General features: G+C 39.2%; 1 protein-coding gene and 1 non-coding gene across 2 annotated transcripts in view; both read right to left on the reverse strand.

Moving 5' to 3' along the window:
* cyb5r4.S (cytochrome b5 reductase 4 S homeolog) overlaps positions 1-15,372 on the reverse strand; it is a 62,775-nt gene extending 47,403 nt beyond the window's left edge. Inside the window, exons 1-4 of the mRNA XM_018265460.2 lie at positions 14,573-15,372; positions 10,518-10,671; positions 3,510-3,610; positions 1,356-1,440 (exon numbers count right to left, since the gene is read on the reverse strand). Of these exons, the coding sequence (XP_018120949.1) occupies positions 1,356-1,440; positions 3,510-3,610; positions 10,518-10,671; positions 14,573-14,647 (415 nt within the window). The 5' untranslated portion in view covers positions 14,648-15,372. The remainder of the gene's footprint in view (positions 1-1,355; positions 1,441-3,509; positions 3,611-10,517; positions 10,672-14,572) is intronic.
* On the reverse strand, positions 10,191-10,296 carry LOC121394360. The gene has a single exon (XR_005961684.1). It is a non-coding gene; the product is annotated as a U6 spliceosomal RNA (small nuclear RNA).
* Positions 15,373-15,843: the final 471 nt, after the last annotated feature.

Here is a 15,843-nt window from a genome sequence, read left to right on the forward strand (position 1 = left end):
TGGATCAAGGGTACCATTTTATTATTACAGAGAAAAGGGAAAAATTTTAATAATTTGGATTATTTGGATAAAACTAAGTCTATGTGAAATGGCCTTTCAGTAATTCAGAGCTTTCTGGGTAACAGGTTTCCAAATAATGGATACCATACCTATATCTGCAATTCAGTAAGCAAGCAAAAAAAAAAATACCAAAACACTGCACTGTGTTTGCAGTTCATTAGAATATTGTAGTCCAAAAATCACTTCTACATTTCAACAGATTCCCTTCACTTGAACGGCAAATGGAAGGTAGTTGAAGATGCTTTTCAACAGGATGAAATATACAGGTTGACGAGTGACCCCCGCAAGGCATAAGCTTTAGTCTACTGCTGTCATAACTCGACAATGCTTAGTTGACCTGGCCCATTCAAGGTTTTTATAATTTTGCATTAGCTTGGTTGATTTAATAAAAAAAAACAGTTATTTTTCTCGACTTTACAAAAATCCCTTCCTCCATATACGTTATTTTCATATTTCATATTTTTAGCTGAAATTAAGACCCTACTAATGAGTGACAAGCTAAACAGAAACCATGCTAATGGGATGTGACTCAATTTATAATTTTTCAAATGCTCCCATCTTCTGAGTGTAAGATAACTCTTAGTTGAGAAGTATGTCACACTTCACAGGCTTAGAACTTAAGAGTAATATATGTTGTTCAGTGCAGATAGCAGAAATGAACGAGGATTGCTAGAGGTGAAACTAAGAATAGATATGAGAAGAATACAAAAAGCTCATTAAGGGGACAAAAGCTGCAAGCTCCATCTGTTCCTGGGTTAATCCTTGATGCATATTATCATTCTTCAAACATGGTTTGCTAATGTTGCCCATAAAGCAATTAACACCTTGAAAAAAAGAGAGTTCTACATTGAGTAATAGGCAGCAATGTTGCATATGTTCAGTAAAAGAAAAAATACGAAAAAGAAGAAAAAAATTACTATTCACTGCAAAATAAAATAACCCTTAAAAAGAGCAAAAAAATGCACAGTAAAAGGGGGTTAATTTAATACAACCTGAATTTTTCTGGTCAGGAGTTTTAAAGGGGAAAAAAACCTTGAATTTGAGATGCCTTGGGTCCAAGATGTTCTATCCAATAGAATTTCATCTGTTGCGGGGGGGGGGGTTAATACATTGCGATATGAACACTTGATTCAATTACATCTGGTGAAGGTACTTCCTTAGGTTTGTGGAAAATTAGCAGAGTCAAATTTTGGTTGCAATATATTTCTATTCCTTGTGAAACATCTAATCATTAACATGGGGGGTGTTAAGTCAATGCATTAAAAAAGCACTTCAGCAACTTATAATAATGTTACCTTTGGATATAGAAATATGTTTTACAGCCATTCTTCCGATTAAACATTCTTTCAACATTGATTCATAGTTGACCCAACGATGAACCTGTATGCCAGAAGATATTGATCAATTTTACAAAATGTATTGCTGGATTTAAATACACAAGTAATGTCAAATAATAACCAAAACATTATGTTACCAAATTATTTTGTGAAAGACCTTAAAAAGAGAGAAAATGTAATTTAATGTAATGTAATTTAATATTAATTGCAAGAGGTCAAGAAGTAGAATAAAAGGCAGAACATAGGCATTCATTTACACTGTGGCTAGTTAAGGCCAATTACAGTTTCCCTTTGTGCTGTGGCAGATGCCTACAGAGTAATTTTCTTTTTTGTATTTGTACATAGATTAAAAAAGTTATATTGTTAAGTGGTCATGTGGACATTAGGTTAGAGCTTTCAAAAGTTACCCTAGTGTGTTTGGTTTGATATAATTAATCCAGGGAGACCACATAGGTCAATAAACGTGGCTTTCATTCCTCATAACAGAATTAATCTCTTGTATTTTCCCGATTTCCTTTACTTTGTTTAGCCATTCAGAAATCTTTGAAGCGGAAATGGACTTTCTTTCCCTAGGAACTAATGCTCTAGTTTGACGAAGATTAATCGATTATTTCTGTTCCAACAGAGCAATTTTCAAGACAACTGTCTTAAAATTAAAATGCGTTATTTACTTCGAGCAGCACTCTATGCGTCAGATTTTTCCCTTCAGAACAACAGCAACATTTTAAGCAACAGTTACTGCACATCTTAAAAAGAAAACTTGTATGGGTATTTAAGTTTTACATGATAGTTATTCTACATTAACCAAACGATTAACTATTCTATTTTAGGGTAAAATTATACAAAGCACTGATGTATTTTTAAATCAACTCCTGGATGGGAAAATGGGCTACCATTAAATATTTGGTATCTTATAGCTCAAGGTTTTTACAAAAAAAAAAAAAAAAAAAAAAAAAAAAGCCTTTTCCTTTGCTTATATCAAGCAAATACACAGAGGAATTACAATAGTCAGTGTACATATTAAAATCCAACTTGTGCTTAAAATACAATAAATACTTTTGTTTCTTCTCGTTGAGGTTTCCTATAAAAACAGACTCTTTGAAATCTTTAAACGCCTGCCACCCAGGTTGTTCAAAGGTCAATAGTAAGGCTGCAGCATCCACTTAATCACTTAGGATTCCTTCTCCTCCTTTAACCAACTCGGCCTGCTCCCATGGGAATTTACTTTGGCTGCTGGCTACTGAGCATGCTCAGTTCATCTTAGCTCAGATTACTAAACACAGCCTCCAGTCTAGCAGCCAATGAAGAGATGGCATTCTAGTTCCCATAGAAACCTTGCTTTAGTATGTTTTATATCAGGGATCCCCAGCTACTGGGCCGCGGACCAGTGATGGGCCACAGACTGTGCCGAACTGGGCCATCTCTAGTCCCAGCTGTAGTCTAGAATAGCTGCAAAAACAATGAAAAAGGCCCTAATTACCTGCAATCCCAGCTCACGGACACGCCATTGACATGATCGTGATAAGGACCAAAATAATGTTTGACATTTTTTTTGGTAAGCCTGAAGTACACCTACGCCTACATATGCCACCCCCCCTTCCTCTGGTCCACATAAAGATTGTCTTGCTAGAAAATGCTCCGTTGGGAGGAAAAAAGGTTAGGGACCACTGTTTTATATGACTTTCTTTGTATACTGCTACCCACAGTGAGATTGTACACCTGAAAATATGTTTCAATAACAAAAGCAATTAAAGGGGACCCGTCACCCAAAAATTATTCATAATCTTATTTTATCACATCTGTCAAGCAAAATGAACTTTAATTACCCCATATAAATTGTTTGAATCTTGTTTCCTCCAGTCTGGGAATTCATAATTACAGCAAGCAGGCAGGAGCCATTTTGTGGACATTGTTATTAAGGCAAGTCTTGCATCAGCTCAGAATCTTGTTTTTGTACCAGAATGGGGGACCTGTCCATCCCCATGCACTTGCTACAGAATTTGTTTTATGTAATATCCATCATTTTGTGATGCTGATCTTCCTATTCCTGTCACATTCTCCCAATCTCGCAAAACTTCTTGTAACCCCCAAAAACATGATTAACAATCTCACCTGATCGAAAAGGTCAGTGCCATCTATCCCTGCTGCTTTCATTAACTCCTCTTCTCCTCCAGGATGATACTCCATGTATGGAGTAATATTATAAACCATTCCTGCAATTAAAAAAAAAAACCCCATCACATCTGGAGTAAACAATTCAATAAATGTTTCAGTAGGTGTGTATGTGTCTGTGCAGGTCAAAATGCTTCAGGGGCTAACTCATTAAAAATTGAGTTAGCATTTTTCCCTTGTAAAAATGCTGAGAAAAAGCACGAACATGAAAATGGTACCTCAGTGCTAATGTGTGGATTGGGGGCCCTAGGTAACTAATTTCATTTTTAATTCTGTTTTTAAATGACGACCATTAATCCCACAGCTTTATGAGGGTTTACAAGGTCCCCACCGCAAGTACATAAAAATAATCTATAACACTTACCAGGTCCTTACACCATGACTTAAAAGCACATACTGCTAAAGTATTTGCTTATATGTAAATAGAAATTATGTTGTTCCACAGACAGGTGCGGCTTTAGAAATATGGGGCTTATTTATCAACCGTGGGTGAAGAATTGATCAGTGTTAATAAGTGAGAAGCATTATTATGAGGATCGTTGTAGTGGGGGCAATTAAGCAACATTCAAAAGCAATGATTAGATAGCTACATTAACATTATTTTTCAAAAATTATTAGCATATTATTTTATACAAAAACAAGATACAACAGGCAAAAAATTGAAAAGATATTAAATCTCTATTACAACTGTGTGCCTATGGTTGTCAGGATTAACAGGAGTCTCGCATATATTCTGTCTTATCAGAGCAAGAATTTCCCCAGCCAAAGGTTATAATTATGTAGACCCCCTCACTGTGAATGGCACTACAGGTACGGGAACTGTTATACAGAATGCTAGTGGCCTGAAGTCTTTCTGTAATTAAGGGGTCTTTCTGTAATTTGGATCGCTATACCTTAATATATAATATACCTTGAAATACAAGGTACGTTTTTATTATTACAGAGAAAAAGGCAATAATTTTAAAAAAAAACAAAAAAAAAAAAACCCTCCTAAATAGCCCTGTCGGTGATCCACCGCCTAAACATAGATATATGATTCAGTGGGAAACAGACCTGGAGACCAACCTCACCCACCAACAGTGGGAGGATATCTGGGAGAATGCTGGAAAGGGTGTCACATGTGTAAGACAGAAGGAAAGTCTATATAAAACTTTATTTCATTGGTATTATACTCCAGTGAGGCTCAATAGGATTTTCCCGGATTCATCTTCCCATTGTTGGAGAGGGTGTGGTCAGCCAGGCACACTTCTGCACATTTTATGGTCCTGCAATAAGCTTAGAGATTTTTGGAATGATATTGCAGATATGATAGCAAAAATAATGTTTACGGATATACCAATGGAGCCTATATATGCGCTTTTAGGTGCCCCTTATCCACATCTCTCTCCACAGGAACAGAAGCTGATAAATTTTGTTTATATGGCGGTCAGATTAGCTATTACCTCTAAATGGAAGAGCCCAGAAATTCCGACCTTAGGGGAGGTAATTGTCCGTTTGCGTGATATGAAACTGATGGAGGAGATGACTTCCAAACATAATGGGAGGATGCCCTTACATGAAAAAATTTGGTCTAAGTGGGATTATTTTATATCTCAAAGATAGAGGTCTTCATCTCCTTTTTGGGTAGCTATAATGTTACAAGTGCGACTGCTTACTGCTCTTTGGGTGGGTGAACTGATCTGACTATGTGTCGTTTGGTCCACAAGTAGTGGGTAGAAATGGGTGGTATGAGGTTTATGGAGATTAGATGGTTATATAACGTGTGTCTATGTGCACGATTGTATTGACTACAGGGTGACCGTACTGAGAGGTTATATTGTGATAATTTACCTGCTGTATTGATGTATGATATTACCGTTTTCTCTGTATACCCTCAGCTTGTTTATTATGGTGTAACTTGATGCTTTGCTATCATAAGTCTTTGTGAGTGTAAACAGTTATGATTTGTGATGAAAACTGTCAAAATCCAATAAACTATAAGTTACAAAAAAAAAAAAAAAAAAAAATTATTATTTGATTAAAGTGTCATCTATAAAAGATGGCCTTTCTGTAATTTAGAGCTTTCTAAATAATGGGTTTTAAAAAAATTGTTTTTTTTTTTTTTTTTTTTTTAATGGTTGAATTTTCTTTAAGGGCAAAATGGTCATAATTATTGCACCATATATAGCTCTCCATAACTACAGCTTGCTGCACTAGTACTCAGGATTAGGCAAAGGAGTCGCACACGCACACCTGGCCTCTCCCAATAATTACGTACGGTGCCTGGGGTATAGGAGGACGGCCCCTCCAACATTAATGAACATAAAATAACTCCAGCACACGTAGCATGCTCAAGGGATTGCTCCCGTGTTTAATGTCAATCCAACAATACAACGTTTCGGGGGCGTGCCCCTTCGTCAGGTGCTCAAAACCACCACCCACCTTCCTTAAATTAGGTAATTGAAGTTAACCACTCCTCCAAACATGTAAAAAAGTTAAATAGTAATACACGTAGAGAATGAGTCCAAATGATACAAAAAGTTCGTTTTTACAGTCCAGACGTAAGATTCGTTCGGTATGAAACCTGAGTGCTGAAAAAAAAAACTCAAATTGATCAAATTACCAAGCAGAGAGTTATAGTTCAGCCATTATATTAAACAATCAAAATGACCAAATTACCAAGCAGAAAGTTGTAGTTCAGCCATTATATTAAACAATCAAGGCCTATTTGAATGAGGTCTTAGCGAAAAGGAAGTAAAATTAGCCATACCTTCCCCTGCTACTAGATTCTAATCGATACAATTAGGAGAATCTGTAAAGAATAAGGAAACAAATTAGAAACATTGAAATTAGAAACTGTTACAAATAGCTAGTCAGACTGAATTCCTCATTTAACCCTCTTGGAGTCTGTGTTTGTAACAACCAAATCCAGTAACTTTCCCGCTGGTTTAATTTTAATTTCAAATTATAATCCGTCGTTATTACCTTTTCCAGTATCTGCCACCTTAACTGGGAAGTTCTATGCCCTTTATCAAAAAAATGTTTGTATAAAAAAAGTTTCCTGTTTATTCTTTAGCTTGTCAGTTTCTTTTTTTGTTTCTTTAGGGGGTGGTTTGTAGTTTCGAATGGCCGCTTTATGCTCATTTAGGCGTATTTTTACAGGTCTACTAGTTTGCCCAATATAGGCCAAACCACACGGACATTTTAGGCAATAAATTACGCCCTTAGAATCACATGTATGAAAACCCTTTGTAAAATGCTTTGTGCCTTTTTGTGGATGAATCACATAATCCCCTTTGGTGATGCCCGTACAGTGGCCGCAGTTGAGACAAGGGAAAGTGCCAATCCAATCCATTTGTTGTAAAAGGTTACGATAAAAAACACTCTTTTAAAAATTCGTGAAGAGGTGGGAAAGATTCCGCGAGCCAATCTACTCACAAAAAAGAATGTTACAGCCAAACAAAAAAAGAGTCCCTTTTGTTTCAACTTATGACACAAATGCTAAATACATAAGGAGAACTATTCTTAAACATTGGAAAGTTTTAAAATCTGATAGTAAATATGGAAATCTTTTTACTCTGCCACCAATTTTTTCATACAGAAGAGGAAGGAACGTGGGAGACATGGTTAAAAAAAGATCTGATTCTGTTAGGAACACTAATAAAAAATACAGTAACAGGATTGGCACTTTCCCTTGTCTCAACTGCGGCCACTGTACGGGCATCACCAAAGGGGATTATGTGATTCATCCACAAAAAGGCACAAAGCATTTTACAAAGGGTATACATACATGTGATTCTAAGGGCGTAATTTATTGCCTAAAATGTCCGTGTGGTTTGGCCTATATTGGGCAAACTAGTAGACCTGTAAAAATACTCCTAAATGAGCATAAAGCGGCCATTCGAAACTACAAACCACCCCCTAAAGAAACAAAAAAAGAAACTGACAAGAAAAAGAATAAACAGGAAACTTTTTTATACAAACATTTTTTTGATAAAGGGCATAGAACTTCCCAGTTAAGGTGGCAGATACTGGAAAAGATAATAACGACGGATTATAATTTGAAATTAAAATTAAACCAGCGGGAAACTTACTGGATTTGGTTGTTACAAACACAGACTCCAAGAGGGTTAAATGAGGAATTCAGTCTGACTAGCTATTTGTAACAATTTCTAATTTCAATGTTTCTAATTTGTTTCCTTATTCTTTACAGATTCTCCTAATTGTATCGATTAGAATCTAGTAGCAGGGGAAGGTATGGCTAATTTTACTTCCTTTTCGCTAAGACCTCATTCAAATAGGCCTTGATTGTTTAATATAATGGCTGAACTACAACTCTCTGCTTGGTAATTTGATCATTTTGATTGTTTAATATAATGGCTGAACTATAACTCTCTGCTTGGTAATTTGATCAATTTGAGTTATTTTTTTCAGCACTCAGGTTTCATACCAAACGAATCTTACGTCTGGACTGTAAAAACGAACTTTTTGTATTATTTGGACTCATTCTCTACGTGTATTACTATTTAACTTTTTTACATGTTTGGAGGAGTGGTTAACTTCAATTACCTAATTTAAGGAAGGTGGGTAGTGGTTTTGAGCACCTGACGAAGGGGCACGCCCCCAAAACGTTGTATTGTTGGATTGACATTAAACACGGGAGCAATCCCTTGAGCATGCTACGTGTGCTGGAGTTATTTTATGTGCACTAGTACTCAGCCCTTGGTATCTGATACTATTAAGCATATACTGGTATAGCATCCATTATCAAAAAAACAGATCTGTTATAACAAGACAGTGTCATACTATATCCTAAAATATAATTAACCCCAGTGTCAGGCCCATCAGGGCCCCCTGCCTCCTGCCCAGCCAGAAAGCCCACGCCATGCCCAAGCAGCAACCCCCTCGGGCACCAGGGACAGGGAGGGAGGTCAGAAGCTGCGCCAGCGGATCTGGGCTGTTGGGGCCCACCAGGTTTTTTCCTGGTGTCCTGCTGGCCCAGTCTGACCATGATTAACCCTTACTGAAGACAAAATAATCTTATTGGATTTATTTAATGGTTAATTTTTTTAGTAGACTTAAGGTATGAAGATCCAAATAACGGAAAGATCCATTATACAGAAAACGCCATTTTGGTTAACAGGTTGCATAACTGCATAGTATTCATAACATGTACATTGCTGAATATTTTTTACAAAAGACATGAAGAAAATGTAATAAAATTCGCAAAGAGCTAAAGTTTGCAAATAAAAATTATGTATGTATTAATTATTTTACATAAATCACACATTTCAGTAAGATGCCAAGATTCCACCACAATTACTATACATTTTAAACAGTGCCCTAATAGAAGGTCTCTAAAATGAACTTTTAAGAAATATTGAATTGTCAATGATGGTTTTAGAAAACAAAGGTTTTAGTAGATGCTAAGTTTTAGCTAATGATTCACAAGGGGGTATATTTATCAAAAAGTGAAGTTAGAGATCCCCACAGTCTACTAGAGTGAAATTCCGCCACTCTCCATTCATTTCTAAAGGCGTATTTATCAAAGGGTGAACTTTCGCTTTCACCCACTGATAAATACTCTTTTTAAAGTGCCATAGAAATGAATGGAGAATGGCAAACTCTAGCAGACTGTGGGGATCTCAGACTTCCTCTTTGATAATCCAGTAATCTTACTGGTGGAGAAATACCAAAAACCACCCATTCTGCATGAACTTCAATAGTAATAGCCTGTCATTGCACACACACTGTATTTTAAAAGGAAAGGCCCACTTTAACATTATGAGACCAAAGTCCACCTATTTTATGACATTATAAAGGCAGATGTTATAAATTGTTTGGGAATTTTTTTGGCAGTGAAGTCAAGTGCAGACCACATATTCACTCCAAGTACCTGACCAATCCCAACTTTTAAATTTTAAGTGCTAAATGCCTCCACACAGGGCACATTTGCATCCCCCACTCACCCCGATTATGACAAACAGATAGTGAACAGATAAATAGGGCTTCCATACTGGAAAACACAAAACAATATTTTTATGGACTTGAAAATAAAGTGAATATAAACTGTACAAAAAAAATATATCCCGAAATGATTTGAATGAGAGTCTTTCATTTGGCTTTATACAGCTGCAGCTTTTGAGAATGGAAAAGTGCATCAGAGGACAAATTATTCTAGAATTTATGTAAATAAACCTTTTCACATTCACAGCTATACAATCCCAGCATAACAGTGAGAAATGCTTACAGGGTTCTGTGCCAAAAAAACATACCTATTGATACATACTCTATTATGAACGATGAAAGAAATGCTGGGGAGGATTTAAAAAAAGCTTTAAATATTGGAGTAAAAAGTACATATTGACCTTAGTTACTAAGGCTCAGTGTGGGTGTGTTGGGTGAATGTCATGAGGACCTTCAAGCTTCACTGGGCAGGGATATATGTGAAATATGAACAAATTCCAGACTTTATTGAAGGATTTCTGTGAGTCATTTTTCTGGCTAGATAGTTTCTCCAGTATAAGTACATTATCCAACCTTGTTTTGACTGCTGGAAAGTCCAGGATGGAGGATTTCCATGCTGCTGCTATAACTTGTTTTGAGGCTGAGAAAATATACATTATCAGTCTTCTTAGATATAAAAATATGTAACGATTCACAAATTTGTGTGCCATCCTTGCCACGCACCATGCTAATCTTCTCTGTATCGTTCCAATTTTAGTATATGTGCTGACGAACGGAGCACATTCAGCATTTTTTTTAATTGAAAATTAATTTAACAGTGTGATTATCATTTATGTGAGACTTTTTTTTCCTGCAACAAACGAGACCAGGGCATGAGTTTTTCACAGAATTTTATTTTCGGTGATCTTGTTTCTTACCCCTTGAAAAAAAAGAATTGATAAACTCACTCTTAAATGTGAATACAACAAATATATTATATACGTATATCACCACGCTACTTACCCCTAATGCAAATCCAACAGTCCTCCTTCTTATTATGCTGTGCAAGCTCTTTTTCAGTTACTTCAATAAGTCTTCCCCTCAGCCCTGTTAAATCTTTTCCACTCTTTGTAAGTCGGATCCAATCCATAAGACTCCTGCCAGGCTTCAATGGTACCTAATTATCAGTTAATGAAAATAAATAACTATCACCTTCACCAAACTAAAATAAGTTATTTAATTGTAATAATAAAATTTTTGCCCTGGCATAAATAAAATCTTAGCATGAGTTTTCATCATTGGATAAATCATTTCAAGTCCCACAATGCAGGGGGAGGCCCTCTACAAAACGAACTATATAATTATGTTTCATTTGCTTTCATTCATATAGAAAAGCCACATAACTCAAGCCTTTCAAATGAAAGAGCTATAATTCAGTGCTTCTTATCACCTGCTTATCACCTTCACGGCCGATTAATTTACCATGCATTAGCAATTGCTCAATTTAAGTGTTTTATCTGCAACAATTCACACTACCTGCAATGGAAAACTAGCCAACTGCCATTGCCCATGATGTCGTGCATGCCCTAGTGCATACCTCTCAACTGTCCCCTTTAAGACACCACAGGTAAACCATGCCCCACCACAACAGAAATTGCACAAACCTTCCATAAATACTACACATCCCAATACAACCTAAGCAATACGACAATGATGTCAAACCCCCAGCTTAGCACATATATAGAACTTTAATTGCAACTTTAAGGTCAACATCACCAAATCTCAAGCAATGGCCATCACACTCCAATCAAATACAGTCTCAGGCCTAAATTAAACCTTCCCCTTTATTTGGTCACAGGTCCACATTAAATACCTAGGGCAGTGTTGCAACGAGGGCCAGATTTGGTGAGGTGAAAATGTGTGGGGGCCGACCATTCAGCCTGAATCCATTCCTAGATAGCTAGCTTGCGATCAGGATCATTCACTCCTGGAGATAGACATGTACACGGCTTTTAGGAATGGAGAAGTGGAGTCTGTTTGGACTTATTCTCTGCGCCTCATTTAAACAAGGAATCGCATAGCCGTAGCAGTAATATTTGGGCACGTTAGTCATTAGTGAAATGATCTGCTACTTGGTCTATACTGCTGCCTGTGTGCTGAAGGTGTTAGCAAAAGACACGTACTGGCATGCAGTGACGCCCAAGCTGGATTTGTGGCGAGGACACAAAGGCCCTGGCCTAGCGTTGCCACCTTTTCCTAAAATATTTACCTGCTGGTGGGGGCGGGAGCAAAAGGGGGCAGGTCCCAATGTAAAAGGGGGAGGTACTTGACGTAAAAGGGGCCGCGTCCCAGAGATCGCCAGGAGGAGCACAAAAGTTCCATTTCCAGGGGATTGGGGGTGGGCCAAGTTGTCTTGTTAAGGGTATTACAAATTTACAGGCAGCTACATTGCCGGTAAATTTGTAATACCGGCCCCACGCAGGGCGCACAGGGGCGGTGCGAGTGCCGGCACTAGGACCCAGTGGCCTCAGGGCGCCGCAGCACGAAATCCGGGCCTGGTGACGCGCCAATCTCACATATTTCTTTAGTTTACTGTACTGGCGCAACAGTACGTCTATTGTACCTTCAGCCCTAAAGAAGTATGCGAGAGTGGCGGGTATCTACATGCCAGTACACGTCTATTGCCAACAACTTCAGCACACAGGCAGCAGTATAGACCAAGTGGCAGATCATTTCATTAATGTGCCCAAATATTACTGCTACGGCTATGTGATTCCTGATTGCACTGTGCTGGGGGGCCACAGTATTATTAATTTAATGATGGAGGCTGCAGGCCGGTGTAAATTTGAAAACGGGCCGCAATTGGCCTGACTTTGGACATGACTAACCTAGGGGTTATGGTCCCCAGAAACATGGCAGACACATTTGCTCTAAATTATAAACAGATACTTCAACAGAGCAAGTGTAATAAAAATGAACGTACTTCCCAGACTTTTGTATTCATCATGCAAAGAGACCTGAACTCTTTCTATGTGGAAATGCAGAAACTGGTCACGAAGTTCCAAGGGGATTGAAAGTTCAGTAAAATTTCTAGGCTAGTACTGGTGAGAGCCACAGCAAAGGAGGGGGGGAGACCTGAACTCTTTCTATGTGGAAATGCAGAAACTGGTCACGAAGTTCCGAGGGGATTGAAAGTTCAGTAAAATTTCTAGGCTAGTACTGGTGAGAGCCAAAGCAAAGGAGGGGGGGGGGTCTGGGACTTCCAGATATCAAAACATACTCACAAGCCATAATATTGGCTAGGCTATTAGACTGTCAACACTAGCATGCAATAAAGACTATGACTAAGGGACCCATTCCCGAAACGTGTTAGGCATTGTACAGCAAACCTGTCAATAAAAACTTTGCCCAGAAGTGCCGTCCATATTTTTAGTTGACTGGGTGCAGATAGAACAGAACATTACCAAAACATACACAAATCCAACCGCCAGCCCTACAACAAGTACTGAATAATAACCCAGAGTATTCTGAGACAGTGGCATCAAATAACAATGCAATTTGAAAAGATCATGAACTTCATTGGCCCGCTTATGCCAACAGGAATTGTGGGTTTCCTGGCACGCTATGTCTTAATCCGACAATCGGATAAATGTAGTTCTTACCTGCGATTTCTGCTTCACCTACTGTATCTACAGAACATCCGACACGTCGCATGCTTTTCGTCTCATGGCGACGTGCCGGCTCGAGCCACACCGTAGAGTTCTACCCTAATTCTCCATCTCTTTACTTTCCTTCTACTTATTTTTTCTCTGTTTTCTCTTCTTCCCACACTTACAAGTTGTTATTGCTATAACACCATTGTAATGTTGTCATTAATGCAATACTCTTATTCTTTTTATTATTTTTTGTACACTTTTTTTTTTAAAAAAAGGAAAAATATATATTTAAAAAAAAAACAAAAAAAAACATATGCTATTCCTTTAAGCCAACCCCACCAAAATGTCTGCACCTGCCCAATCAATGAACAAAACAAAATCCATGGCACTAAGCTATTGGTCCAGGATGTTCATCCAACATGCATGTTCTGCAAATCCTATGCAAATATGGCCATAGGACTTGATAAACGCAATTTTTTTTATTTCTTTAAAATAAAACAGTATCCAAAAATGCTGCACAATATTTTAGCACCCTATAAAGGACAATAATAATTATAACTGCTAATGATGCATGTTATACTAAAATAAATCAATTTTACTTTTGGTATCCCTGTAATGTCACAAAACTTACAAAGGAATTAACCCATCTAAAAAGGCACTTGGTGTTACAGCAATTAAGGAGGAAGGAAACTGTTTGCACACCAACTGCAGTTTAAGCAACAACTTTGTAGAGCCTGAGCCCTTCCATTGCTCCACACAGCTCCCTTTACACTCACACAGCTTCCCGAGCCACTGTAAAGGGTACATGTGTGGCAAAAAGCTGTGTGTGGACCCCAGACCTGTGGCTCACTGTTAATTGCATTGATTAAAATAGACCACAGACCTGTGTCCCCCATTGCATGCACTGATAGGAATCGACCCCAGACCTGTGGCCCCCACCTGCATATACTAATAGAAATAGCAGATCCCAGGCCTATGCCCCCCACTACTGTACGCACTGATAGGAATAGCAGACCCCAGAGCTGTGGCCTTCAGCTCTGCACACTGATAGAAAGAGCCCAGACCTGTGCCCCCACCCCACTGCATGCACTAATAGAAATAAACCTGTGGCTCCCCCCCCCGCACATGCATGTAGGTAGACCCCAAACTTGAGCCCCCCACTCTATTCACTGATAGAAACAGACCCCAGACATGTGCCCCCCGTTGCAAGAAATAAAATAGCAGACCACAGACATGCCCTCACTTTGCCCACTGATAGGATTAGTACCCCCAGACACGTGGCTCCCAGCTACATGCACTAATAGGATTAGGGGACCCTAGACCTGTGGCCCCCAGACCTGTGGCCCTCTGCTGCATACACTAATAGAAATAGACTCACTCTAATAAAAGCTTATAAAACCACATTGGCTCCCATAACCTTACCTTGCTTCTCCCAATTGTGGCAACTCTCTGCTGGGAGCTGGGAGCAGGGAACGCCGGGGATGGGACGTTCAGCATCCTGATCAGAAGTTAGGAACTAAAGTGTGACTATTTGTGGTCTGTAAGAAACTGGCAAGTCAAACCACTCCAATGGCATCTAAAACTGGCACATATAGAGATGATTATCCCCGTAATTTTCTTAATGGCAGGAGATTTGCAAAGCAAAAAAAGAAAAAATGATGTGACGGCCTCAGCACACAACTCCAAGATCCCGACATCATATGACCATGCCTATCTCCTCCCACGCAGCTGTATGTCAAAAGAAACCGGAACTTAGAAACCTCTTAATCAATAGCATAGAAGCCCTTCCTTTTGTAGGCGGAGACAGTTTGTGTTTCAAGCCTCTTTTTGGAGTGTGACATAAAGCAGAATATGAATAGGAACAGGGGAAAAAAATGTTGCAATAAAATATAAACTATGCCATTCAAATAATACCCCTGTCTCGCAGGCTCTTTTGTTTCATTTTCCTTTCTTTTGAAAATGTTCACTTCTACTTACAGGACTTGCTTTAACCTGAAGTTAATAGCTGGCTTTGCACGAAAGGAGAGCTGTGCAGGGGGAGGGGGAAGCTGTGTGGAGGAAAGCTGTTGGGGGAGAGTTGTTTGAAGGAGAGCTGTGTGGAGGAAAGCAGTGCTAGGGGAAATCTGTGTAAAAGGGAACTGTTTGGGGCAAAGCAGTGTCTATGGAAGCTGTGCAGGGGAGAGGTGTGTTTAGGGGAGGTGTGGAGAAAAGCAGTGCCTGGGGAAGCCATGCAGAGGAGAGCTGTGTATAGGGGAGTGCTGTGTGGAGGTAAGCAGTGTCTGGGGCACTGTGCCAATGAAGCGAGTTGAAAAACTCTCCAGGCAACAGCGCCAACTGCGTTACCAGGGGCCACAGAAAAGCCGCTCCTGGTACTTTTAAGAGCTGAATGCCGGCTTTACTAGAGAGTGCAGTTGTGCTCGCCCCACTAGTGTTGTGACCTCCCCCGGACCCCTGCACAGGTAAGGGGGTTGGAATTGCAGCTTCTCTCAGAAACGCCCCTGCTGGGGAAGTTGTTTAAAGGGGAGCTGTGTGGGGTGCACTGTGGGAGGGGGAGGTGTGTGGGGTGCACTGTGGGAGGGGGAGGTGTGTGGGGTGCACTGTGGGGGGGAAGCTGTGTGGGGTGCACTGTGGGGGGGAAGCTGTGTGGGGTGCACTGTGGGGGGGAAGCTGTGTGGGGTGCACTGTGGGGGGGA

The sequence above is a fragment of the Xenopus laevis genome, chromosome 5S, assembly GCF_017654675.1.
Source record: "Xenopus laevis strain J_2021 chromosome 5S, Xenopus_laevis_v10.1, whole genome shotgun sequence".
Lineage (NCBI taxonomy): Eukaryota > Metazoa > Chordata > Amphibia > Anura > Pipidae > Xenopus > Xenopus laevis.